We start from the raw sequence: 25122 nt of genomic DNA on the forward strand, positions 1-25122 counted from the left end.
TTATCTACAAAATTTTCTTCCAGCCTGACAGAGGTCTGACCAGCAAGGCAGCCAAGGGCACTCTGACCTCCCACTGGGCAGTTGTCTATTTTTATACTAAAAACCACTTACATCATATTTACCTTTATTTCCCAATACCTTTCACCCATATTAGCAAGTGCAGCTTCACCAAGAACCAATCTCAAAGTGCCAACACCACCACAGAAAGTGGATGACAAGAAGAAGAAAGAAGGACAAGACACGCCCTGATTCCTCCATCTTGTCTCCATAACCCCTCTGTACCAAAACCCTAAAATCTATATTTCCACTTTGTAAATACTTAATTCTTACACCATTCATCCCCAAGTGACTCTCTTGTCCTCAAACAGGTGGCACATCCCTTGCAGGGTCAAAATCCAACCACCAAACACTTCTGGCAACATTCCAGGATTTCCAAGCCCCTCCAAGGGTTGTCTCGGTAACTCTGGACATCCGGAGTGATGTGCTGAGCTCCCACAGACATGGAGGGTGTGTGGCTGCAGTGAGCTTTCCCCCATGCAGAAACACCTCTCTGCATTGAGCACTCCCCAAAACCCTGTTCTGGTCATGCAGACGTTCTTGGGGGGTTGGGGACACTGCCCTTTCCCTGTGCCTGCCCCTGGCACACTCTTTCCTTTCCAGTTTCTGGTACACAGAACCCTCCCAACAAGGTCTGGAAGGGCCCTGTGGCAACTCTGCCTCATTGCCTCCACGCCTTATTCCAGACTTCATCTGTAAACATCCCTTTGCCCTTGCTAAAAACACTGTCTCTTAATTTCTCTCTGCAGGAGTATTATTTAATTTGTAACAGTTTTAGGACGTTATTTGAAAAATCCGATATGAAGCTGTATTTCATTTACAGTAATGATCCACTAATGCAGGCATATTTCAAAGGCAGGCAATGCAGTACTGTGGGATTTAATTAAATTTTGTTTTTCAACTGAGCATCAATAGACAGACAATAACAAATGGTGGACAATATGCATACAGAACAAAGTCTCTTCATTTTCCTTTTCAAGACTGTGGAAGTGAAAATGTATAGCCCTTAAAATGGACTTGGCCTGCTCACAACTGCTGCTTTAGTGTATTTAACTCACTTCAGGAGGAGTTTTTTCTTCTTACTCTGACTTAATTAATTTTCTTGCTCTCTTCCTGCCCACAAAATAAACTCTTACACTGTGGAAAATTTCCAGCAGGAGCCGTGGGTGATCTAAGTGCTTCTGCAAGTTCTGCATGTAGTTTTGAATACTGTGTTGGTACCTAGTGTGTGATGGCTCCTCCAGATGGGCCCTCCTGAGGGTGACAGAACAGAAGGGCTGGGTGTGAGGTTCCTGTCTCTGGGAACTGGACATGGCATGTGCCAGCCTTGGAGAGGGAGGGGAAAATGGTATTGCTGCCATGGTTGTACTCAAATCAGGAATCAGTAAGTGGCTCTGGAGTGCATTTTGTTCCTCTTCTCCCAGCAAGCGTGGGGTAATCAAGTACAGAGTGTATGTGGGGAAGCTCAGCAGAGTGTTCCACGTCAGCAGGAGGCTTCTGGGAACCATCTGAGTGCTCACAGCATGGCACTTGGACACGTGTTCTTGGGTAAAGAAATTTGTCACTGGTGCTGTTAATGGGCTCCTTTGTTCAGATTTGAGGAGCAGGGTGAGATGGGCTGGCTGAGGCAGATTTGGTTTCTCCAGGTGTCTGGAGAAATTACCATTGCTCAGGAACAGAACCAGAGTTTGCTGAGGAGCCCGATGTGAGTGTGCGACTCCCACTGCACTCCAGCCCTTTGATTCTCTCAGAAATCTCTCAAAGGCAGAGAGCTGAAAAAAGCATTAATTTTTCAGAGGAAGAGTCTCCATTCAGAGATGTGAGTTCAAGCCATGTCCTGGGTTGATGCCTAAAGCTTTGCCTGCTTAACCTGCCTTCAAAGGCTGGGGGCAAGGGCTGTACCTGGAGCTGGCACTGCCTTCCAGCCCTGAGCTGGGCTGGGTCACAGTCCAGAGAGCTGCTGGCTGGAAACTGGAGCGTGCAAAGGCTGGCAATCTGTGGGAACCTGACTCCTGATGTCTGTGCAGCTGTACCTGCCTGAAATGCATGGCTGGAAATGACAGACTGGAGGCTGTAACCTCCTCCTCCTCCCTGGATCTCAGTGTAACACTTGCTGTGTTCCAGGCACAGCCTGTGTTGTTTGCTCCTTGCTGGAAGCAACACCGTGAGTCCTTTGCAGCTCTCCTGGTGCCTGGGCCGGCTGAGGGTGTGTTCTGAGCTGGGTGAGAGGCTCCTGGAACAATGGATGGGGTCCTGTGCTCCTGCCTGCCCCTGTGGCTGGAGAGGAGTCCTGGTACAGATAGAAGGGGTATAAATAGAACTCATCATCAGGCACCGAACGCTCTTTAAATAAACTGGGAAACCCCCACACAGCTGAGGTTTGTACTGGCCCTGCTAATGCTGGGGGAATGCCCCATGCCTGAGTCCTTGTTATTCCTTGTTCCTTGCTTTAGGCTGCCAGATTTCCCATGTGCTCACTTCCTTTTGTTCATAGGCAGTGTCAAGGTTCTGCTGCTGGGGTCTGGGGCAGGATGTTGCTTTCTGGTGACTTGAAGCAACATGTCCAGCTTCTCCTGTCCTTCCTTTGCATCTCCTGCCTTTCTGCCTGTGGCTGCTCTCACTGTGCCATAAACTAATCTCCTTCCAGCCAGGAACCTCAGGCCTCTTGCAGATTCACTTTTATGGGGCCATTATCCATCATCTATAGAAGGAGAGGCTTTCCTGGCTGTGGCAGGGCTCAGGTGGCTGCTCCCAGATGGAGCACACTGGATCATCTGGAGCCAGTGGCTGAGCCCTGGGCTGAGGGAGTGCCCTCTGTGCAGACCAGGGAGTGCTTGAGCCTGGTCTCTGCAGGAGCAGGTGAGTGGTTTGACATCCTCACAGTACTGCTGGCATGATTTATTCTTCCAGAAGTGCCCACAGCAGCTTTAGGGGTTTGTTCTGCCCAGCAGGATCACAGACAAGGACATGCCTGGGCCCTGTGCTTTAGTGGCTCTTGCAGGACTGTACAGCAAACAGGACCTGCAAGGGGCCTCAGCACAAGGGCACAAGCCCAGTGCATGGGGAACTGCAATGGTGCTTGGGAGTGAACAAAAATAAGTCTATTTAAAATGAAAAAGTAGTAATCTGTAATGCAGTTTTGAGGGAATTATTGTAGCAGGAGAGCATGTGCTGGCTGGGAGGGAAGAAGCACTTGCTCAGACAAGTGATAATCTATTGCAGCCCGTTCCAGACACCTGGCAGATAGCAGCCTTCCTCAGGCCTCCCTGGGATGAGTGAGGTGCTGTGCCACTGGATGAGGAATGTGGAGTTTCTGGACTATGTGGAGTGCTAATTTAAACACCAAACCCTTGTTCCTGATGGGAGCTGCTGGTGTCTGCCTGGCATGAGGTGCTGCACGGGATCTGCAGTCTCACAACAAGGAGTGTGCTGGGCTCCTCAAGCACTCGGGGCTGACACGGCCGGCTCGCTTCCTTGGATTTCTCCTCTGGAGTCTGGCAGCCGTCTGCTTCAGGGAGCACAGTGGCCTCATAAGAGTTTATTTGATCTGACACATGACAAATTGTTTCTGCTGGCGGCTACTTGAGGCACAGTCTGTTCGCTGGCAGCCGCGGCTCTGCGGGCGCTGGGAAGTGGAGGAAGGTAGCCCTGCCTCCTCCTCTTAGGAAACATCAGTGCAGGGAGCGTTGCTGTGACCCCCCCTGCCATCCCAGCCTCCCTTCTGCTGCTTGGTAACGGTGCTGCTTTCATGGATTATTAATGGTGTTTGTGTGCTGGGTGTGTCTGCAGGTGCTGGTTGTGGCTCCCATGGCGTGTTGGCTGCAGGGCAGAGGAGAAGCTGTGTTCTGGAATCACACCAGTTACCACTAAAAACACTTTGTTAAGTTCCTTTTTTTAGGACACCCTTTTAGCTCTGCAATGAGCAGCAGAATATTACATTCCTCAGCAGAATAAAAAGTACATGTCCCCTGTGAGATAGTGTAAATACATTTTATCTGTTCTATTACCTGCAGTTTTCAGAATATGTCCCCTAAGCATTTTAATCTTGTTTTCCAGAGTTGTCTCAGAGTGAGGAATTGCTCCTATTTGCAACTTTGGGAATGATTACTTGTTCATTAATTTCTTCCCTTTCCTGCCGTCCATCTATTATTGCTTCCAAGAGGAAAAAAAACCTCTCTGTAAATCTCCTCCAAAACAGGGCTGAGTGCCTGATTAGACAGAGAGTTATGTGTGCTGGGAATGTGTTCCCAGGAGATCATCCTGGAGCTGTGCATGGAGCCCTGGGTGCTGCTGTTCCATGCCCTTGGGCACACAGAACCCACCAGGTGATGCCTTTTCCTTGGTCTTAAAATTAAGAGCCAGACACAGTTAAGGGATAAAGATTTTTTATCTTGGTTTTTAATAAATATCTTCATGGTGCACCACTTCACCAAGGTGGAATGTGCTGAAATGCACACACATGGTATACAATTTACAGACCTTGCAAATTAGCATATTTAACAAAGATGCCTCAATGAGAGGCTTGAAGGAATAGCCTGATATCTTCCTATTTCGAAGTATTTCTCACTAGATGGGCTTAATTTTAGTTTACAGGATGTATTTTAGAGGGGATCTTGGTTTCTCAAGATAGCTTAGGGCTTTCTGGCCTCCAGCTGAGAGGCCTTTTGGATATTTGCTTTTCTGACCTAACAGAATGCCAGCCTTATGGTAAGTGATCAGACATAAGTAATTACAAGTGTGCATGTTAAGGGCACTGAGAATACATAAAAGGTATATAAAAGAAAAGGCAAAAAAATCCTCATGGCATCACAAGTGCTTGGGCTGGCTCCCTGCTCCTTGCCCTGGGGTGAACAAGCCCAGGGCAGCCGGGCATACCTGGGGCACACCTGGGGCACACCTGGGGCACAGCTGGAGCACAGTGGTGAGGCAGGAGCTGGAGTCAGGGCAGCTCCAGCACCCGAGCAGGGCTTGCTGCTGCTGTGCTTTGCCTGCAGTGCTGGGGCTCTTATGAAACAGGACCGAGATGGGACAATGCAGAGCAGTTCCTGCTGCCACGCTTTTGTCCAGCAGCTAAAAGCCAGTTCAGAGGGTTTTGTGGAAGCCTTGTTTGCTTTGGTCTTTTTTTGCTCTTTCTTTAAGTACAGACTTAAAAGAGCTGGAGACTGGAGGCCACTGTAGTTATTATTTCTTCCTGAATAGCACAATAAATGTGCCATTTGTCAGGGTCCTTGCCTCAGAAAACATGTGGCCTGTTCCCACTGCTGCTCCCTTTGACATACGAGGAACTGCCCCTGCCTGCCTCTGGGTGTGTGGACATTTCTCACTCCTTCATTGGGGTCAGTGCCAAACTTGTCTTGATGTGTGACGTGTGTGGTCACTGGAAGTTACTGTGGAGGCTGTCACTGAAACAGCCTGGATTCACAGAGCAGCTTCATTTAGATGGCAGCTGATGGAGGAGCTCTGGAGAGCAGCTGGGTAGAAAACCTGTGTGCAGGAGGGGACAGCTGAGGGCTGCAGTCATCGTGGGAGAAGCTCAGACATGTACAGACGTGGTGTGGCAAACCTGTGGTGGATGTGCCATGTCCCACCTGCCATGGTACCGCCAGGATGCACGGGCAGCTGCTCAGGATGTTCTGGTGTCTCACAGCAGACAGGAAGGTGCTGCAGGTGCCTCTTTGATCAGAGCTGAGGGTGTGTGTGGGAACAGCCTGCTGCTCACTCTGACAGCAGATTTCGAGCTCTTGGCTTTGCCAATCACCTCACAGCAAACACCAAGACATGGGAGTGAAAGTCCCTGTGTCCTTTGGCTGCTGCTTGGGTGTTTGCAGAGCCAGCAGGTGCAGTGACAGCCAGGACTGTCAAAGGAAGAACCCTCTGTGGAGCAGTGCTGCTCAATACTGAGATATGCCAGTCCATGAAATGGCTCTTTATAGGGTGTCTCACCAAAAGGATTTTCCTTTTGAGTGTCTGGATCTCCTGCTGTTGGTCTGAACTCCAGATGAGAAATGGTGCATTAGCTGGAAGGTACTGAGGTTACAGAGAAATTGTCCCTTGGAAGAGAAAATTGTGGAGGAAGCCCACTCAGAACACATCTCTGTTCTTCTCCTTCCTCAGAGCAGGTTTAGGAGTGCTGTGGCTGAGGGGCAATGGGGATGGAGCTGAAGTACAGCTGAGTGAACCCCACAGCTCTGAGGAGCAGGGAGCCTGGTTGTGGAGTTCAGGAGGGACCTGGGAGCTTTGCTGGCTCTTTAGTTCTCTCTCCATAACCCGTGAGTGCAGATCTCCTGTGGCAGCAGAGCGTTCCCTGTGAGGGGAGCCTGTGGTGCTGCGGTTCCAGCGGCGCGTGCAGGGTCCCGTGGCAGTGCAGGCAGTCACAGGAAAGCTGTTTCATAACCTCTGCTGGGATTCATGAGATGTTCAGAGACAGGTTCTCCACTTAGTCAACGTTTTATAAGGATTTAAGGCTGAGGAACTCTTTGAAGCACCGATGCAGCTTGTTCTGCCATGACAAGGTGGAGATGAACACTGGCGTGACTTCCATTCCCAAGGAAAATGCTCTTTTGCACGGATCACAAGCTGTGGCTCTGCTGCTGTTTGAAGAGACCTGAGGAATCTCAGATCCAGACACTCTGTACCACATCAAAGCCTTCCCATCTGAAGGTGAGGTGATGGGGAGCTCCAGCTCCATGTCCTTCATGCTTGGGCAGCAGAAGGAAGGAAGGTCCCTGAACCAGGAGTTGCTTGGAGGATCAAAGCTCTGCTTAGCAGAGGCTGACAGGGCAAAAAGCCAGGATGGCAGCACGAAGGACAAGCCCTGCAGAAGATCTGGGCCATCTGACAGCAGACCTCCAGAGGGGCCCGGGAGACCTTCTGCTGTGCTGGAGGAGTGGGGCCAGCATCTCCCCCCAAGGAGGCAGACCTGCAGTGTCCTGCGCTTGACTGGAGCCATTCCGTGGTGCCTGAGGGATTGTTTAATTAAAAAGAATGCTGCACCATCACATTTCAACTGTTTTCTCCACACATTGCTGCAAGTAACATCTAAAATAGCTCTAAAAGGCAACAAACCATTCCCCAAAGCAGGGGTGGCAGATGAACAACAGGAGAGGGAAGGAATTATGTTCTCTTTCTGCTTTCTGTGTCTGTGCATTTGCTTCTGCATTTGCAGGCCTTGGGGCTTGTTTTAATTTAAATTTCCTTAGGAAAAACCCTGTTGAAGGAATGCTGCCTGCAGTGGCTTTGGCTGTTCTGCTTTGGCTTTGTCCTGGGGAAGCTTTGATGGTTGGGGAGCAAGAGTTGCTTTTCAGTCTTGGTGGGAAATGCCTGGATAGAGGAACGGCAATGACCACAAGAGTCACTTCTGGATGATGGGACTGGCAATCTCTCAGCTCTCCCTTCATGCTCATTCCTGTCCCAGGGCTCATTTAATTTCTTAACAAAGGCATCCTCTGCAACCACTGAGAAAGACCCAGTGCAGGGAGGGAAAAGAAGGAAACTTGCATCAAGCCTTTGATCCAAGCACAGGGAGCTATTGCTGCTGACCTCAGTGTTTGTAACCATGGTGTCTGTGTTGGAATGGAGCAGCTGAGCCCCAGCGTGGGCACTGATGTGTCCAGATTGATGCAGGGACTGGGAACAAAGCCAGGACTGGTCCTGAGGGAACCTGTGTGGCAGCAGGTTGTGTTCATCCTCAGAGAGCTCCTTCCTCCCCTTCAGGGGTGGGTTTGAGATTGGCTTGTTAGGGCTTTATCCCAGGTTTTGCTGCCAGTCTGGCAGCTCCTGACTGGGTTTGACCCCTGAGGTGGATCCCAGTGGCCTCTGCCTTTTCATCTGGGAGCTTGCCACAAAACTGGAAGCATGTGGGAGCCAAGCCAGGGCTGGACATCCAGCCAGGCATCCCATGAGCTCAATCCACAAGCTGCTATGCCCTGTTATTCCTGTGCACATACCCAGGGCATGCAGCAGGTGAGCCCCACGTTTGCTGCCCGTGTGCCATCCTGCTCCCTGCTGCTCCCTGTCCCCTGGCTTGTCATGGGGAGTCAGAGCTGTCACCACCGACTGACGCTTTGTGGAGAGGTGAGAAAATGCATTTTTCATGAAGCTCACAGCTCGTGGCTCCTGGTGGATCAATAGGGCAGCTGGAGGAGTCCTTTGCGTGCCCCCTGTTGGGGCAGCTCTGTGCCAGTGCTCTGCAGGGACTGACACAGGGTTCCTTGGCTTGGCACTCCCCTTGGGAAGGAAACCTGCAGGCTGAGCTGGGGCTCCTGGCTGAGATTCAGCCAGGGGCAGGAGTGGCTGTGCTGGGCAGGCAGTGTGGTGTGGCTGCTGCTGTGGGAGTCGTGTGCTGGATCCATCACTGCTGGATTTCTATAACAATGAGCAGGATTTTTTTTTTCATGGTTTCTTAACCTCTTAATTGAGTTTCTTTATAGGGGAGCTGGCATCTGACAGGGGAAGGAGGCTGTTATTCCCTATGAGAACCATGGGTGAACAGCAGGAACTTGGAAAATATAAAAAGCTGTTTCCAGAGAGGCTGGGAATAAGCCAGTTAAATCTTTGGCAATTCGTGGGCCCAGCTGCAGTGGGACATCAGGATTCTCTGGGACCTTGTTAGTGCAGCATGTGCTTTCTTTCCTGTTAGATTCTTCAAGCTTGGGAAAGCAGAGGGGATAAAAACACACAGAATGCTGGGAGACTCGTGGAATAGTGTGAGGCAAGGTGTCACCTTGCAAATAGGAACTGGTGGAAAGGATAGATCTGAGGGGGGGAGAAAACATCACTTATTGTATGTGCTGTGCATGGGAAATTGCAGCAAGGATGGGAGAAGGGAATAGGTATGGATAGGATGAGAGGTGTTTTTGGCTGGGATCCGGGGTGATGGGGAGGTGAAGAGGAAAGGAAAAGCTGTTTCATGTGGTTGAGGTCAGGCAGTGTGACAGCTTTTAGAAAGATATTTTGTCCTGAAGGTCCTTGTGTATCTCTCATCTCCAGGCAAGTCCTGAAGTCCTAAATTGGAGCAAATCAGCACCAGTGCTCTGGTGTGGGCCCAGAGGTCCCTGCCAACCCCAGAGCTCTGAGGAGTCAGTGTCATGTGGTGTGCAGGCAGAGCAGAGCCCTGCGAGAGCAGCTGCCAGAAATTCAGAGAGATGCACTGCTTATAAATAATAAATGATAAATTCAGCCTCTGATCTCCGAGGCACGCTTTGCTTCTGCACACTCCATGCTGGCAGAGAAGATTCCCCATGCTGGACTCAGCAGTCTGTCTCTGGCGTGGAGGGTCTGGGGGATGCTGGGGAGGCAGCTCATGGAATTGGGGTCGTGCTGAGCCCCGGTGGAGCGTGGCCCCTTCTGCCAGCAGCACTAATGAGCGTGGCCCCTGTGCCACGGCCGCTAACGAGGGTGAGGGCAGCCTTGCTCAGCCTTCACACCACCCCAGCTCAAAGCTGTGCTCCTGCCCTCTGGAGAGCAGCGTTTTGTGTGAATGCAGCTTGCTGAATGAATTAATTAAGTCAATTTAAATGATAGACTAAACGGTGCTTAGTGTTAAAATGTGCGAGCTGTATAAGCAGCAGGGTCAGGGTTGCTGTGGCCGGGTAGAAGGGGCGGTTCTGGCTTTATCCAACACACAACAACCCCTCCCCTGCTCTTGGGGGAGCTGTGGCAGTGCTGGTGAAGCTGCTGGTGCCAGGAGCTGCCCCCACCGTGCCCAGGCACTGCTGGGCTGTCTCCTGCTGCTGGACACATCCCTGGCACCTGGCAGGGCTCTCGGAGCTATATTGAGTGGTGTCATGGCCAAGCTGCTGCTCGAGGGGCTGATGTGAGCTGATGGCTGCACAGGTAGCCTGGAGGGGTTATTAATATTTATTGTTATTATTTGTTAGCAGCGATTACAAAGGTTGCATGAGTGCTCAGTAGATGCCAAGCTCTGTAAACATGTGTTCATGCCATGGTTATCCTGCCCCTGCCACCCTGTGCCCGTGTCACAATTCCCTCCTGTGGGCTGGTTCCAGTTTGGAGCAGGACCTGCTGCCCCTGCTCAGGCTGGGCCCAGCCAGCCCAGTTTATTCCTGCCAGCCTCAAAATGTGGCTTCCTTGCTGTGTGGGTTCTCTGTAGGCAGCAAGAAGGTGTTCCCACAACTTTTCCCTTTGTGTAGGAGTGTTTTTAACACGCCAGAGCAGAGTCCTAGTAGGAGTAAATGATGAGGAGCAGGCAAGAAGAATAAATGTTTTTTTAAAGCCATTTCATAAGCGACATGAATGGAATGGTCTGTGTGGCAGCTACACCCTCTCCAGTGAGCTCCTGAAGGTGTGAGGAGGCTGGCAAACAACTGCTGCTCCCTGGGCTGCCCTGCCTGGCTGGGGCTTCGTGCCAGGTGGGACCCTCTGGCAGGGCTTGGGGCTGGGGACACCCCTGGAGGCACAGGGGTGCTTTCCTGAGGACAGGATCCCTGGAGGAGCAGAGCTGCTGGGATCATCCTGGGCATTGAGCTCAGGTGATGGTGTGTGCAGGTTGTCCTGTGTGAAAGCACAGGCTTGTGCACACCCAGCTAGTGACTGCAGAAGGGCATTAGAGTGTGGCCTCCCAGTAATCCTCTGGGGCCTCCCAATAATCCTCCCTTTGCCCTCCAGCTGTTTCCTGTCCTAGGCATAGGCTGAATTTCAGCTCCAAGCCTCCTCTTTCTCCTGCTGGTGTAGCTGTACAGTCAGCAAGCAGGAGGGACAGCTGGCCACAGGGTGCTCCCAAGGTGTCTGTAGCACACCAGCAAACATGAGAGCTCCTCACAGACCTGGGGACCCTGTTGCTCAGAGGAGGAAATTTGCAGGTCAGGTCAGCTGCATTTCCTTCTCTTTGTCTGTGGCACTGCACAGCACTCAGCCTGTCACGGGGGGCTTGGCCCTGGATGCCACCATTGGAAGGACATTGTGTGTGAAGGGGATCTCAGCTCGCTGTGAGTGCACTCTGTGTCCTGAGAGCCTCTCCAGTCCCACGGCTGGCTGGAGCTCATTCCCTGAGCTGCTGTTGCCCAGGAAACTTCTCCTTCAGCCGCAGAGGCTGTGAGTGCCGCCAGGGCTTTGTGCCCTGCTTCAGCTGGAGGTGCCTGGGGGTTCCCATCCCTGCCCTGCCCTCACTGAGGGATCTCTGTTGGTGCTTTGTGCTGGGAGGCACACAATGTGCTGCTGGTGCTCCCCTTGCCATCTCAGTGAGGCTGGCTGGACAGAAACCTGCCCTGAGTTCATCTGCAGACAGTTTGTAAGGCTGTAATACCGATCCTGCTCCCTCAGGTCATCCCTAGGTGAAAACAAGGATTAGCTTATTGCTATTGATTATTCTTAGAGATAATTGGTGTTTTTGTATCAGCACAGGGGTGGCAGCAGGGCCAGGACAGTGCCTGTCCCCTGTGCTGGCACTGCTGAGGGACCTCCAGTCTTGTGTCCAGTTCTGAGCTCTCATGGCAAGAAAAACATGGAGGGGCTGGAGCATGTCCAGAGAAGGGAACAGAGCTGGGAAGGGGCTGGAGAGCCAGTGCTGTGAGGAGCAGCTGGGAAAGGGGCTCAGCCTGGAGAAAAGGCGGCTCAGGGGGAGCCTTCTCCAGGAGGGAGGAGCCAGGTTGGAGTCGGGCTCTGCTCCCAGGGAACAAGAAAAGAGGAAATTGCCTACAGGCTCAGGGTGGGCACAACAGGAATTTCCCCATGGAAAGGGGGCTCAGGGATTGGGAGGGGCTGCCCGGGGGGGTTTGGTGTCCCCATCCCTGGAGGTGTCCAAGGAAGGGCTGGAGGTGGCACTGAGAGCTCTGGGCTGGGGACAAGGAGGGGATCAGGCACAGCTTGGACTCGATGGTCTTGGAAGTCTCTTCCAACCTCAGTGATCTGGAATTCTGCTTCTAGCTGGCTGCAAAGCCAGAGGCTGCTGTTGGGGCTGAGGGGCTCTGGGATGTCTGTGTGCTCTCCTGGAGCAGCAGGTCAGGGCTCAGATGAGGCTCCTGGAGGATTTGTTGGAGTGGCACAGGACGGGCAGCGCGGGCTCTGTGCTGGGCTGTGAGGGCAGCGCTGCCAGCAGCAGGAGGCATCAATGACATGTGCTCCTCTCGCTGGCTGCCTTGGGGCTGTCACCTGTGGCTGTGGGAGCTGCATTCCCAGGGCTGTGCAGCCCCTGTGCACAGCTCTGCCCTCACTGGAATGTCCCTGCTGATGGGGAGCACAGCTCTGTGCTGTTTCTGCTGCTGCTGGTGCAGACCAGGATTTCTGGAGCTGTGGAGCAGAACCTCCCAGCCAGCAACATCTCCTCCTCTGACAGGAGGATTACTGCTAGCAGAGGAGACTTCTCAGAGTCTGACCCTTTGCTCTTTCCCTAGTGCCTGATTTTGTTTGACAAAAAAGGATTATTGAGAAAAAAACCCAGCCCCTCCACTCTGCACAAGGGGAATTTGTGACCTTCCTAGTCCAGTTTTGCTGCTGCCTGGCTGCTGTACGTGCTGGATCTCCAAAGATGCCCTCAAATCCAAGCAGACAATCCCTGTGCAGGTGGGGTCACCACGACCACCCTTTCTGCTTCACAGGCTGCAAAGGTTGTTTCTGGAAATCCATTGTGTCCACAGAACATTTCATGTGGAAATCGTCTCCTGCTCTCTGCCTGTGTCTGTCTGTAAGGAGATGTCAGCCCGTGCAGGCTGCTCTCCAGGAGCTCCAGAGCTCCTGTTGCACATGTTGGCTCCTCCTGCCTACCTGGGACTGAAGCAAAGTGCTAATTGTTGTGCAGATGTCATCTGCCAGGCAGGCAGGAGGCTGGAGGCTTGGAAGAGGCTGTGCTGTCATTTGCTAGCAGCCTCCTCGGTACACGTGAGCTCTATTTTTATTGGGAGTGTGCGTTTGCTTTCAGCCACTGCTTTGTTGAATTTCTCTTTCTTTTTTTTTTTTTTCCTTTTTATTTCCAGGCTTGCAGATAAAGTTTGAGGGATACATCTATTTTTCATTATTCCAGTTTTGCTCCTTGTTGTATAACTGAAAAAACCTCAAACCTGTTCCGGTGTAAAAAGCATTAATTTGTTGTGAGATGAGAGGGAATTAATTGTGTGTTGTGGTCACGCTGGACTGAGGTCAGGGCTGTGGGATTGTCCAGAAGGGCACAAGGATCAAGATCTGGGAGCAGAGGGAGTCTGAGGCTGTGCATTGTGCTCTGGGTGTGCCAGCTCAGGAGCCTGGGTGTTGGTTGTAGCCTGGATTTGCTTGGCCATGTCCCAGGAGAGAGCTGGAGGCTCTGGCCACAGGTTGGCTTATGAAAACAGGCAGCTTTTCTTCTACTCCAGCTGTGGTTTAATAAGGGATTGTGGGCCCTTGAGGTGGTTCTTTGACCCTTTAGGAAAGAGGAGACACTGAAGTAGGAGCTGGGAGGTGATGCTTTCCTGCACTGTGTGCGTTAAGCAGGGGGATGCTCATTGCTCAGGGATGCTGTGGGTGTCAGAAATCCAGATCTGTTCCAAAACCAATTAATGAGAAAAATCCAGTTAATGTGGTCGAGGTGGCTCAGAGGCAGAGGCTGCTGCTCAGCAAGACCCTGGCTCAGGAGGTTTTGGAGGCTGCAGAAGTACATCAGGTGCACTGTTACCTCTGCTCTGTCCCTCACCTGTCCGCCTCTGACCAGTGGGATGTGGGGGGTTGCTTTTCCTTTTTCAAGCAGGGAGAGGAAGAAGTAACGAAGTGGGACAAGGTACCAGTGAAAGGGTGGAAGGAGAGGAGGCTTCCCTCCATGTCCCTGAAGGCTTCTGGGGCAGAGGCTCTTTGGTGGCAGGAGCTGGTGTTGGGTGCTGCTGTGAGCAGGTTTTCTGCTTTATGGGACACAAAGTGGTTGCTTCAGTGAGGGACAACTCTGCTGTCTGATGTGCCACCCTGATGGACAGCAAAGCAAGATATTTCGGACTGTGTGTAGGGGAGGAACTTCTTTAAAACCTGGAGAGGAGTAGGAGCAGACTTGATGGAGGGATGAGTAATGAAGGAGTGTTTGAACGGAACTAATCAGTCCTATCTTCTTTCAAAAGACCTCATTTAGTTTAATTTAGCAGCGTGTAAATTTAGAGCCAATCAAAGGAAATACTTGTGCAGCCTGTGTGCTGGCAGGCTGCTGCACTCCCTAGCCCAGCAGAGCTGAAGGCTGTAGGTGGATCCCGAGCCTCGTGTGAGGCACTGGGGGCACACGTGTGTGTGCTCACACGCAGGGTGGGCACACCAGCTCTGTGCCCGGGCACTGGCACCCACAACAGCAGCAGCAGCCTTCATTTCCCCGTGGTGTGCTCTGTGCTCCATCAGGGTGTCCCTGTGCTCCATCAGTGTCCCTGTGCTCCATCAGGGTGGCTCTGTACCCATCAGGGTGGCTCTGTGCCCCATCAGGGTGGCTCTGTGCCCCATCAGGGTGGCTCTGTGCCCCATCAGGTGTCCCCGTAGCCCATCAGGGTGGCTCTGTGCCCCATCAGGGTGGCTCTGTGCCCCATCAGGTGTCCCCGTAGCCCATCAGGATGGCTCTGTAGCCCATCAGGGTGGCTCTGTGCTCCATCAGGGTGTCCCTGTGCCCATCAGGGTGGCTCTGTAGCCCATCAGGATGACTCTGTACCCATCAGGGTGTCCCTGTGCCCCATCAGGGTGTCCCTGTACCCCATCATGGTGGCTCTGTACCCATCAGGATGACTCTGTGCCCATCAGGGTGGCTCTGTGCCCATCAGGATGGCTCTGTAGCCCATCAGGGTGGCTCTGTGCCCCATCAGGGTGGCTCTGTGCCCCATTAGGGTGGCTCTGTGCCACAGCTCTGCTCCCTGGATCACCTGAGCATGGTCAGAGCCAGCTCCTGGCCCCACGGCTGGGCTGAGCCTCTGCTCTGAGCAGCAGGGAAAGCCTTGTGCTGTAGGAACCACTGAGTAAACCTTGCTGACCTCTGCAAAATGTTGTTTTCCTCAAGAAAAACCTACATATGGATTAGATGAACCCCTGCTCCTTGGACAGCTGGTCGTTTTGTTTAATTTGAATTAACGCAGCTACTTCTGTGCTTAAAATGAGGCACAGGCATAAAAAGCCTTCACGGGATTGCACGGCTTTTTATTTTTCCCTCCAGTTGTCATCCATGGCACTGACACAGAGATTTTAAACAAGTCTTGCAGGTCTCCTCATATTTTCCAGGAGAGATATCATCCCCTGTGGGGTCAGTATGAGTTCTTGGCATTACCTGTCACAAACCCCATTAGCAGTGAGCCCCACGAGTCCCTGTGCTCACACCTCGAGGTGTTGGTGCCTCCTGCCGTGTCACACCCCCGATCCCACGCTGTGTTGCAAAGTGTTGTGTAAAGAGTCCTGAAACCTGCAAAAATGGAAAAAAAAATACTGTTGGGTTTGTTTTGCTTTGCATTTCAGGCTGGTGGCAATGTCTCCTTGGGCCGGGCTCCTCTCCAGCACCTCCAGGGTCAGCCTGCTGCTGCTGCTGGGCTCTGTGCTCCTCTCCTGCTCCAGCCTCGGACAGAGAGTGCCTGTAAGTTTTGGCTGCTCCAGCTTGACTTCAGACTGATAAAACAAGGATGCATTTTGCCTTTAAGGAAATGCCCATTATTCTTTAGGAAATGTCTTTCTTCTGCTTGAATTATGAAAACAAACCAGAAAGGGTTCTGCTGATTTCTGTGTAAATGAAGAATTGCTTGTGTGCTGCTGCCCGTTTTTGCTAGAAATGCTAATGAAAATGGGGTATTGCAAAGCAACTGTGGCCAGGCAGTGACAGCAGCACTTAAATGAACCAAGTCACATCCTTTTATCCTTACTGAGCATTTAAACCCCACACTTTTCCTGAGCAGAGCTGGTAAACATCAGCTGTCTCCATTATGTGTTTGAACAGATCCAGCACTGGGAGGCCTGGTGGTAAATTTACAATAGCCTGTATCACTAACTCCCTCTTGGATAATCACAGAGCTGTGGAAATCAGCTAAGTAATAACTGCTCCACTCACTCCTTTTTAGTCCTGTTGAGTCTTGGCTCAGAAAATGTTAACATTGATTTTCATCTGCCGAACCTGGGCTTTTATGGCTGTGATTGTTCCTGAGCTTTAACCATTTGTTATAATTTGAACAATTCCAAGCCCCTGATGCACTCAGCAAAAGCAGGAGTTAAGATCTGGTTCCTCGTGCATTTCTGAAATCGCAGTCGCTTTCCACAGCTGAAATAAAAACATTCCTTAGGTTTGTCAGCCTTCCTTGTGTGTTACCACAATCATGGAATTGTGCAATTGTGTAGGTTGGGAGAGACCTTTGTGATCATTGAGTACAACCTTTAACCCAGTGCTGCCAAGGCCACCACCAGCCCACGTCCCCAAGTGCCACATCCACACTGTTGTTGCTACTCTGCGTGTTTTGCTCAGGTTGACATTTCTGTTGCTCAGAAAGACTCTTCTAGGCTGGAAACGGATATTTATATGCAGAGCATCCAAATTCTGACAGAAAATGTGCATGCATTTTTTTCCCAAAGAGTGGAAGAACTGAAGGCAGAATGTGTCCCAGAATTTCCCAGTTAACCTCTGAATTTACTTACATTTTTCTCTGTGAAAACATCCTAAGGATTAAGATCCAAACACTTCATGAAGTGAGCTGTAACTCCATCTTAATTGCCAACAATTAGGACTAATCATTCCCTGTAGGGTGGTTAACTCAAATTCCTCAGTGGTGACTGAATTGGTGATCTCAGAAGCTGAAAATATTCCCTTCAGCAGGCACTGAGCTGTGGGGATGATGAGCCTGGACCAGTTGATCTGTTCTTGCTGGAACCAGAACAGCCCAGACCCAGAGTCAGTGCCTGGTGTGAGAGTACAGGTAATTTCTGTGCACTCTCCAGAGTTTTTGTGTCCCCCACCAGCTCCCTGGGGAGGTTTTCCATTGAACACCAAGGTTTCCCTCACAGCAAGGATTTTTCCCTGCTGTTCTTCCCTTGGTGTAACATCGAGCCGCTCGTGCTGGCTGCTCTCCCACACCTCTGCCAGCCTCGTGCTGCACTTGCCATGGAGGTGGTGATTAAATCCCTGCCTCATTGTTTTAAAAGCCTTGGAGAACACTGGAAGAGGGTGGAGAAGAGGATCCTCACATTTGTATCATGTGGGCAGCTCGGTGTGTTTTTTCCCGTGTCCTATTTTGGAAACAGCTGAACTATTTTAGCTGAAATCTTCTCCAAGCCTGAAATAAGTGCATTTAAGAAAAAGAAAGAAAAAACCAAAAAAACAAAAAAAACCAACAAAACCCAGAAAAACTCACCAAACCCCAAACCAACCAACAAGCCTTGAGGCGTTCCACTCGTGTGGAAAATTTCAGCTGAAAAAGTTAAAAGTTTGACATATTTTTAGGCAAGGGAAAATGGGGTCTTACAATGTTATACAACCTTAATAATAGCCAGGGCTCCTGCCTCTGACTGAAATACAGGTAAGGCTCTGTGAGAGCTGGTTTGAAACCTGCAACCTGCTCTGGAATAGGAAATAAGCTGCGTTGCTTTGTTCAGCACAAATGTCATGCTAGTTATGCATGTTTAACCTTTAATATACTTTAAATCTAAATTTAACCATGTGGAAAGAATCTCAGATGTCAAAAAAAAAAATCTGCTGGCGAGGGAAAAAATTTTGTATTCTCAGCCAGCACTAAATTACCCAGATGCAATTGCTAATGAGCTGAATCTCTTCTCTCCAAAAGGAGTTTGCCCTTACAAAAATAGAAGAGAGCGACATAAAAGATGACAGTGGGAAGGAGCTGGGGACAGAGGATGACGCTGATCCTGAAGACCTGGAAGTGTTTTACCCCACGGATCAGTGGCAAACCCTACGTCCAGGTAACTGCTAATTATAGCATGCCTCTGGAACCCACCTGCCAGCACTGACAGGAGCCTTGCAGGCACTCCAAGAGCTGTTTGTTCCCATGACAATGTGTGCTTTTGCTGGTGCTCACATCGAGAGGAGGACTCGGTGACCCAGTGCAGGGACTGGAGGCCGTGAGCGAAGCGTCCAAGGAGGGGAGAGGTTGCTGCAGGGCTTTCAGGTCACTGGAGCAGGAGGAGTGGGCTGCCAGCCCCCTGTGGGCGGGGGGCTGTCTCTGTCACTGGCTCCACAGCCCTTTCTCTCTTCATTTGTCAAGGGCCAGGTTTTATAACGTTTGTTGGCACGTGGATTCCCAGGTCTGCTGTGCTCCGGTGTGGCGCTGCTCAGTGGCAAGCTGATTAGGAGCTGTCACTGGAGCACTGCACAGCTTTTTAACAATGGCTTTTCTGTTCCTCGCCTGTTTGAAAGCTAGCTTTTATTTCCATCTGTGCAAACCACAAAAAATCTCTTCCCTTTCTTTGGGTTGGTGTCTTTCATTAGACATGCCTGGGACTCTGTGGTGAGAGGAGCCCAGCAGAGCAGCTTGGCCTCTGTGTGCTGGGAAGGCTCTGGAGGGCCCAAACCCATTCAAATACACACAGATGCACGTGTGCATACATATTTCAACAATTAGCCTGTCTCTGGGATCCTGAACGAGCTGTTTAATCCACTTGTGCTTTGGTGTCCTCATGTATATGCAGGTGTAATACCTTCCCACCTCACAAGGGTGAACTAAGTAGTAATTAATTTTTATAAAGTGCTCTGAATTTAAGAGCTTTATCCTGTGCTCAGTATTATCATTGAAAGAATAAGTATGGGTTCCATTTGTCTTGAAATTTCTGCCAGATATAGCAGAATGACTTTTCCAAATGTAAATCTTTGTATAACATAAATGGCTACAAAAGCCCCTGCGTTCCACAGAGCTGCAGTATATACTTATATTCCATTTCTGTACCATTATGTATGGAAGGCATGTGGTGTCCCTGCTCATTATTCAGCCTGGCAGATCCCCACCAGCTTTGTTGGAGCAGAACATGTACATACTTGCAATCATTACAAACCTCATTGCAGGGTTTGTTCACAAGCACCTTCTCCACTGCTCGGGTGCCTTATTCTGCTTCATTTTTGTAGTTATTCCATGTTGGGCACATGCAGTGAAGGACTTGTGGAAGTGGGGAGCTTGTCAATATTCACAGAGGAGAGTAATTTTGGTTACTCTTGTAAAGACTTAAATGGTGTCCTGCCTCATGTTCTGACTGCTACAGATCCCAGCACTGGGGACGTGGCACAAAGAGGAGCCAGCCTTGGTCTCCTGCTGCCAGCCTGGGTTTCTGTCTCCTGGGGTTCTTCTGCAGTGAAATCCCTGTGAGGACTGACTCCTTCAGCACGTGTTAGCCAAGGCTGGGGCCCTGCTGCCAGCATGAGCCCATCCCTGTAGCCTCTGGCCACGCTTTCCCAGTGTGAGCTCAGCTCTGGCTGGCAGGGAGCTGACCTGGCACAGCTGCTGCTGTGGCTGCACAGGGATTCACCTTTTGGTGCTGCAGCAGAGCCACGCACCTTGGCAGCGTGTGACCCCACTGGTTCTGCATCTTGCCGTGTTTTCCATGTGGCTGCACTCACTGGCAGCTGAGCAGAGCCTGGCTGGGCTCAGGGTTTGCCTTCTGCTGCCCATGTCTCCAGGACACCCCCACTCCCTCTCCCGTTGTATCCCTGCGGCAAACTAGGCCAGTCTCTCTGGGGGAAGCAAATTCAAGTGCTTGAATTTAGAATTTGGATCTACAGTTCTGAGCACTGGGAGGGAGCTTGGAGCTGGATTTCCCCCATCTCACTCCTGTTTCAACTTGTTCCTGTTCTGAGCTCACGCAGGATTTTGTGCTTCTCTACAATGGTGCAGCAGCTCATCTTTTATAGATGTGTTCCCAGTTTTCCTCTGCTGAGTTTCCAGTTCCCTGTTGCTAATTGCATCAATCCACATTTCCACCGGGACTGCAGCAGTGTCATCAACCTGTAACCTGTCAAATCCCTCCCCAAATTCGATTGTTGTTGTGTCTGTAACGCTTTGGGCGCTTGTTCCTCGCTGTCTACAGTGTGAGCTGGATTTTGATCAAGTGTTTCCTTGCACTTTGAGCACACTTCAAGCTGCTGGAGGTAGCTGGATGCAAACACAGAGAGACAGTTGCCCTAAGAGCTGTGCTGCCTGTAATCTGGAAGCAAGATCAGTTGTCTCTTCTGCCAGGCAGCCAGAGCTGATGGCTCTGGAAAGGTTGGTGAAACTTCCCAAAGCCCTTTAACACTTCGTTAGGCATTGCTTCTTTCTCACTTGGCACTAAATAATGCACCAGGTGCAGGCTCAGACTGAAGGGAGATGTGTGCCCCAGAGAGGCTTCCAGCACCTCTGCTCTTGGACTTTTGGGCATTATCTGTGGGGCTTTTCCTTCTGTCCATGGCTGGAGTCCACAGGAACCTGGAGGTTTTTTGGGGTTTAGTGAGTGGGATTGCTGTGTTCTCTGAATGAAGGTTCACACCCCTGCTCTGACCTCTCATGGTCAGGCAACAGAGTTTGTGTGAAGTTGTGCTTGTCTTTTTTTTCTTTCAGAATACACTTTCTCCACGTGACAGTGCCCTTGGGAGCTGGAACATATTTTACTTTTGTTATGTGGGCACCAAATTTCCCAATATTTTGTTCAGCATTCCTGATGATGAATGAAAGTTGGATTTCTCTGACCATCTAGTTGTATCACTGAGCAGCAGATTTTCCACCCAGCAGTGGTGGGAAATTTTCCACCCAGCAGTGGCTCCTCTGGGAAGGAGCCACTGTGAAGATTCAGAGCAAGGATATAAGAGGCAGGGGTTTAATTGGGAAAGGAAAAGGGAGTTAATCACCCCCCAGCAGTGATGAATGGAGAGCTGGGGCTGCACAGGGCTCTGCTCTGCCCATCCCTGTGGCAGCAGTATTTTGCTGCTCCCTAATGTGGCAGAAACCCTCTGGCAGCTTTTCCAGCTGACAGCTGGGAGTTAATGAGTCCAGTTTCCGATCCAGATGGACAAGTGAGAACCTCCTCTGCCCAAATATCAAAATATTTACAGATTGCTCTGCAGAGAGGCAGCAGTGGGGCAGAGAGGCTGCCTTTGCTGCAGAGCAGCTCCCTGCAGACCGGAGGGATGGAGCAGAGCCTGGCACTGTGACTGGCACGGTGCAGCGTGGATCTCTCTGGACTTTGGATGGATATCTCAGGGCAGAGCAGGGAGCTCAGCTGGCCTGCACCTTCAGCTGTGGTTAAAGCTCTGCCTTGCAGAGCTGAACCTGCAGTGACTCCCCAGTGTTTGTGCTGCCCAGAGTCATTTTCTGCAGTGCCCGATGATTTCCCAGTTAAAAACCAAGGAGCCACAGCTGCTTGTCCACAGCTGCTGCTGCTGGTCAGGCTGCCAGAGTGAAGCTGATGTGAGCATGCTGTTGGTGCTGCTTCTGCAAAGATGAAACCATCTCATGTTCAGCGGGGAGCCAGTGATACATTGCTTGGCATTTAAATATCCATGGCTGCAGCTCCCAAGGATCCTCAGGCTGCCTTTGCTGCTCCTGCTTGTCACAGGTCTCCTCCTGTCTCATTTGCTGCTCAAACAAGGTTTTACACCTGTGGGAGCACAGTTCTGCAGGCAGCCACGGCAGGGAGGTGTTTTCAGGGCTGCTTTGAAGGGCTTGCTGTGCAAGGACAGGGCTGAGGATGGGCAGTACCTCAGCCCAGTTTCACTGCCAGTCTGTCCTCCAGGGGATTCCAGTGGCCAAATGAGGCAGCACTGCTCTGCTGAGAGGAGGTTCCTGAGGCAGGGGAGGCAGGAGGCAGCAGGATCTGTGCCACAGCACGTGGGGGTGACCTGGCTGCTGCTGAGGGTCCCCTCACACCTTGTCTGCTCCTGCTGCTCGCTGGGATGTCCTGAGCTGCAGCAGCTCTGGCTAATTGCTCTGCTGAATTCATCACTGTCCAAACCATTGGCTTCTCACTGACCCAGACCTAACTGAGACAGTGGTGGGCAGGTCTCTGAAATATTTATGGCAGCACAGTCAAGGGAGGGCTGTGAAATACAGAGTGAAACCACCAGGGTATGCTCGTTTTTGCAAAGTTTGACGTGTCTAATCCAGGAAATAGGAGCCTCATCAGATCAGCACGGTTTTGCATACAGAGGGAAGGCAAATGGAATTTTAAAAACCTCATTTATACTAGATGAAATGCTTCTTCTCCACGTTTCTTTATAAAACGACTTGTTAGTGATGTGCAGATGGGAGGAATCTCGACTCTGGAGTTGTTATAATCTTGTCTGGACAGCGACAGGAGAGCTGGAGGATGATTCCAGCAGGTAGGAAAGGCCAGGCTGACTTGAGAGCAAATGTTCAGTGCTTGGAAGCTGAGTTATGGTCCCTGGTAGTTCTCCCTCTGCTTGTTTTCAATCTGACCTCTAGCATAGGAGGCTTTTCATCTCCTAAATGTATCTCATGCCTGTCCTTTTTATTGCCAGCTGCCTTCATGGGCTCCTCTCTCAGCTTCCTACCCTTGTGAGCTTCCCTTTGCCCCTCATCCTCACATCACAGGAGGCACAGTGTCCCTAACACTTGTGCCTAATTCCAAGTCCTTGGCAGAAGTGCCAGGGCTAAGCTCCAGGAGCTGCTCCTGCCTGGCATGTGGGGCAGTGCCAGGCAGATGGGGCTCACCAAGCACACCCTCCATGCCCTGGTCCTGGTCTGGGTAAGAGGGATGGTGATGTTTCCCTCCAGCTGTTGGTGAGAGGACAGGATTGGGATCAGGAGATGCCGGGACAGTGATCAGACAGGGGTTCCCAGCCCCCTCCTCCAGCAGGAGGATGTGTTTGAAGGATGCCAGCTCTGGGCAGGGAGGCACAGCACGAGTGTCCTGTCCTCCAGCTTGGTTTCAGCATTTCTGTACAGAATTGGGACCCCCCAATTCCATGAATTGGGAGCCAGCTTTTGTCCCTCAAATGCAAGTAAAACTTCTCTTCTGTCATTTCCAGAAGTGGCAGTGTCCTGGCAGCACTGGTGTGGTAAGAAAGAGCCCTACAATGCTTGCTCAGGTTTAGGAGCAGAGTGGGCTTGGGGTGGGTTTTTGGTGTGTCAGGTCAGTCCTGTCCCTTACTGGCCATGATGTTACTGGTTTCTATTGGAATATGAATCCCAATATTACCAGTTAGATTGTGCCTGGGCCAGTCTGACCCTTGCTGCTGGGCCAAAGGCGGCAGCTGTGGTGTATCACCTCAGAGACACCTTTAGCTTGCTGGTGGTTGCAGCTGGGCACTAAACAAGTCCAGGCTTGTTAGGAACTCCGTTTACCTCAGGAGGAAAGCTTCAGGCGATGGTGAAGAGAAAAAGGAGATGGATTCTGCTGGAGGGTTATATCCAGAGGTTTATTCCATGGTTACAGAGGTCTGAATCTTAGGAACAGCCCCAACAGAAATGGCGACCGCATGGCCTGATTCGCCTTTTAAGCTCAGGGGCAGGGGGAGGGGAGGGACAGGTGAGCCACCAACCAGGTGGGACGGGCAGGGTCTCAGGGGGGATGACACCTAGACAGGCCAATGACCCCCGGGCCTGAGGGGCATCCTTTGAACTTGACCAACCACACAACACCTTGCTGGAATGTTAAGCCTGATTGACAGGACTCACTCAGCAAGGGACGAGGGGGAAGAGGTATAGGCACACCTGGGAGGTGACCTGGAAGTCTAAAATGGGACATTACAGCACACAGCAACAGGTTTCAAACTGGTTACAAAAGACTTTTGCAGTGATGCTCCTTCTGCCAAAAACTATCTGTGATTCTGAGCAGCCAGAATAAAATCTGAGCTTCTCTAACACAGAGCCATGGACTAGGCTGTGGGCACTGCCAAAACAAGGGTGCAGGGCTGTATTTTCAAGAGCCAAACCATGACTCCTGCTAGTGGTTTGTGGAGTTCTGAGCCTTGCAGGGTATTCCAGGTGGTCAGGAGTGGCCATAAACCAGGGAATGAGATGCTGAGAGGCTTTAGTGCAACAGGAGGAGGTTAAGCTGCATCTTCCAGAATAATTTCAAACTTCACTTTAATGATGCTCAGGCTGCTGGTGGTGTAATAGCAGCAGACATCAGCAGTAGAACCATTCCCATGGTTAAATGTACATTGTTTGGTGGGGGAAAAGTGCTTTGAAAGAAGAGAAACTGTTTCCCAGGGAAGACATCTCTCATTCCTTGCTTTTATCTCCTCCCTGCCAAGCTGGGGATGCTGTGAGCCCGTGAGCTGCTGAGAGGTGCTCAAATGTGTGCTGGGTGATGAGGAATGCCTTGCTCTGGTTTTTATGTGCAAGCAGGCTGGATTTGCTGCAATAGCTCCAATAACCTTCGCGTGGCTGTTTAGAAGGATGAACCTCATTAAAGAAGAGGTATTTAATAACAGGCCTATTTTTATCTCTGTCTTTATCTAACAGTCTGCACATTTATTTCAAGCTTGTAACAGTGCTTTGGAAGAAAAATGTTTTCCCTCCTCTGAAATGTTTTGGCAGTGCCTCCAGCCTCAGTTATCTTGAATTTCCAGTCTGGCTAGCATCCCTCCTCCTTCCAAAGCCAGCAAGCCACAGCAGGCCCACAGCTCCAACATTTTCCTTGGGAAATTTCTGGGGGAATATGCTTTCAAAACATGGGACTTGGGTCCCAGGGTCACTGAAACAGTTCTGAAGGTTTGATCAAACATAATCACAGCAACTCCCTCAGGCTTCAAATGTGTGATCTTGTGTGGGACAGGCACTGCAGGCACTGCAGTGTTTGCTGCAGGATGTGACTGACCACACACTCTGGGATGGGCTGGCAGCTCTGGGGTCAGGCATTCCTGCAGAGTTTTTTATTTCCCTAAATTTGTCAACTTGATTCTGTAATTTCATAAATTAAACCCTGAACTATAGATATCTTGCAGGCACTGTGTTTTCAGCCCACTCTCCTGTGTTTGCTGTCATTTGCTGGTGGTGAAGGAGCCAGCCCCAGCCCTGAGGGGATGCACCATCTTTCCAGCTCCTTCCCCATCTGTCCCTTTGGCATTGCTGGCTCTGAACCCAGACCCTGCCCTGACTGAAGGTTTGCTGGAGCACAAGTGCCTGAGCCTGTGGCCAGGATGACCATTTCTGAGCCCTTTTCCCAGGATACTTCTGGCCATATGCTCCAGGAGGTGCTGGATTTGGGCCC

At 51.0% G+C, this 25122-nt stretch overlaps 1 protein-coding gene across 2 annotated transcripts in view; it reads left to right on the forward strand.

Annotated features, from left to right (window-relative positions):
- Nucleotides 1–25122, forward strand: part of SIL1 (SIL1 nucleotide exchange factor) — a 118487-nt gene that overhangs the window by 7808 nt on the left and 85557 nt on the right. For both annotated transcript variants that reach the window (XM_064724827.1, XM_064724826.1), the window contains exons 2-3: nt 15448–15562; nt 17751–17886. In XM_064724827.1, coding sequence (XP_064580897.1) covers nt 15458–15562; nt 17751–17886 — 241 coding nt within the window. In that variant the 5' untranslated portion in view covers nt 15448–15457. The remainder of the gene's footprint in view (nt 1–15447; nt 15563–17750; nt 17887–25122) is intronic.

This window comes from Zonotrichia leucophrys, chromosome 13 (genome assembly GCF_028769735.1).
Source record: "Zonotrichia leucophrys gambelii isolate GWCS_2022_RI chromosome 13, RI_Zleu_2.0, whole genome shotgun sequence".
NCBI lineage: Eukaryota > Metazoa > Chordata > Aves > Passeriformes > Passerellidae > Zonotrichia > Zonotrichia leucophrys.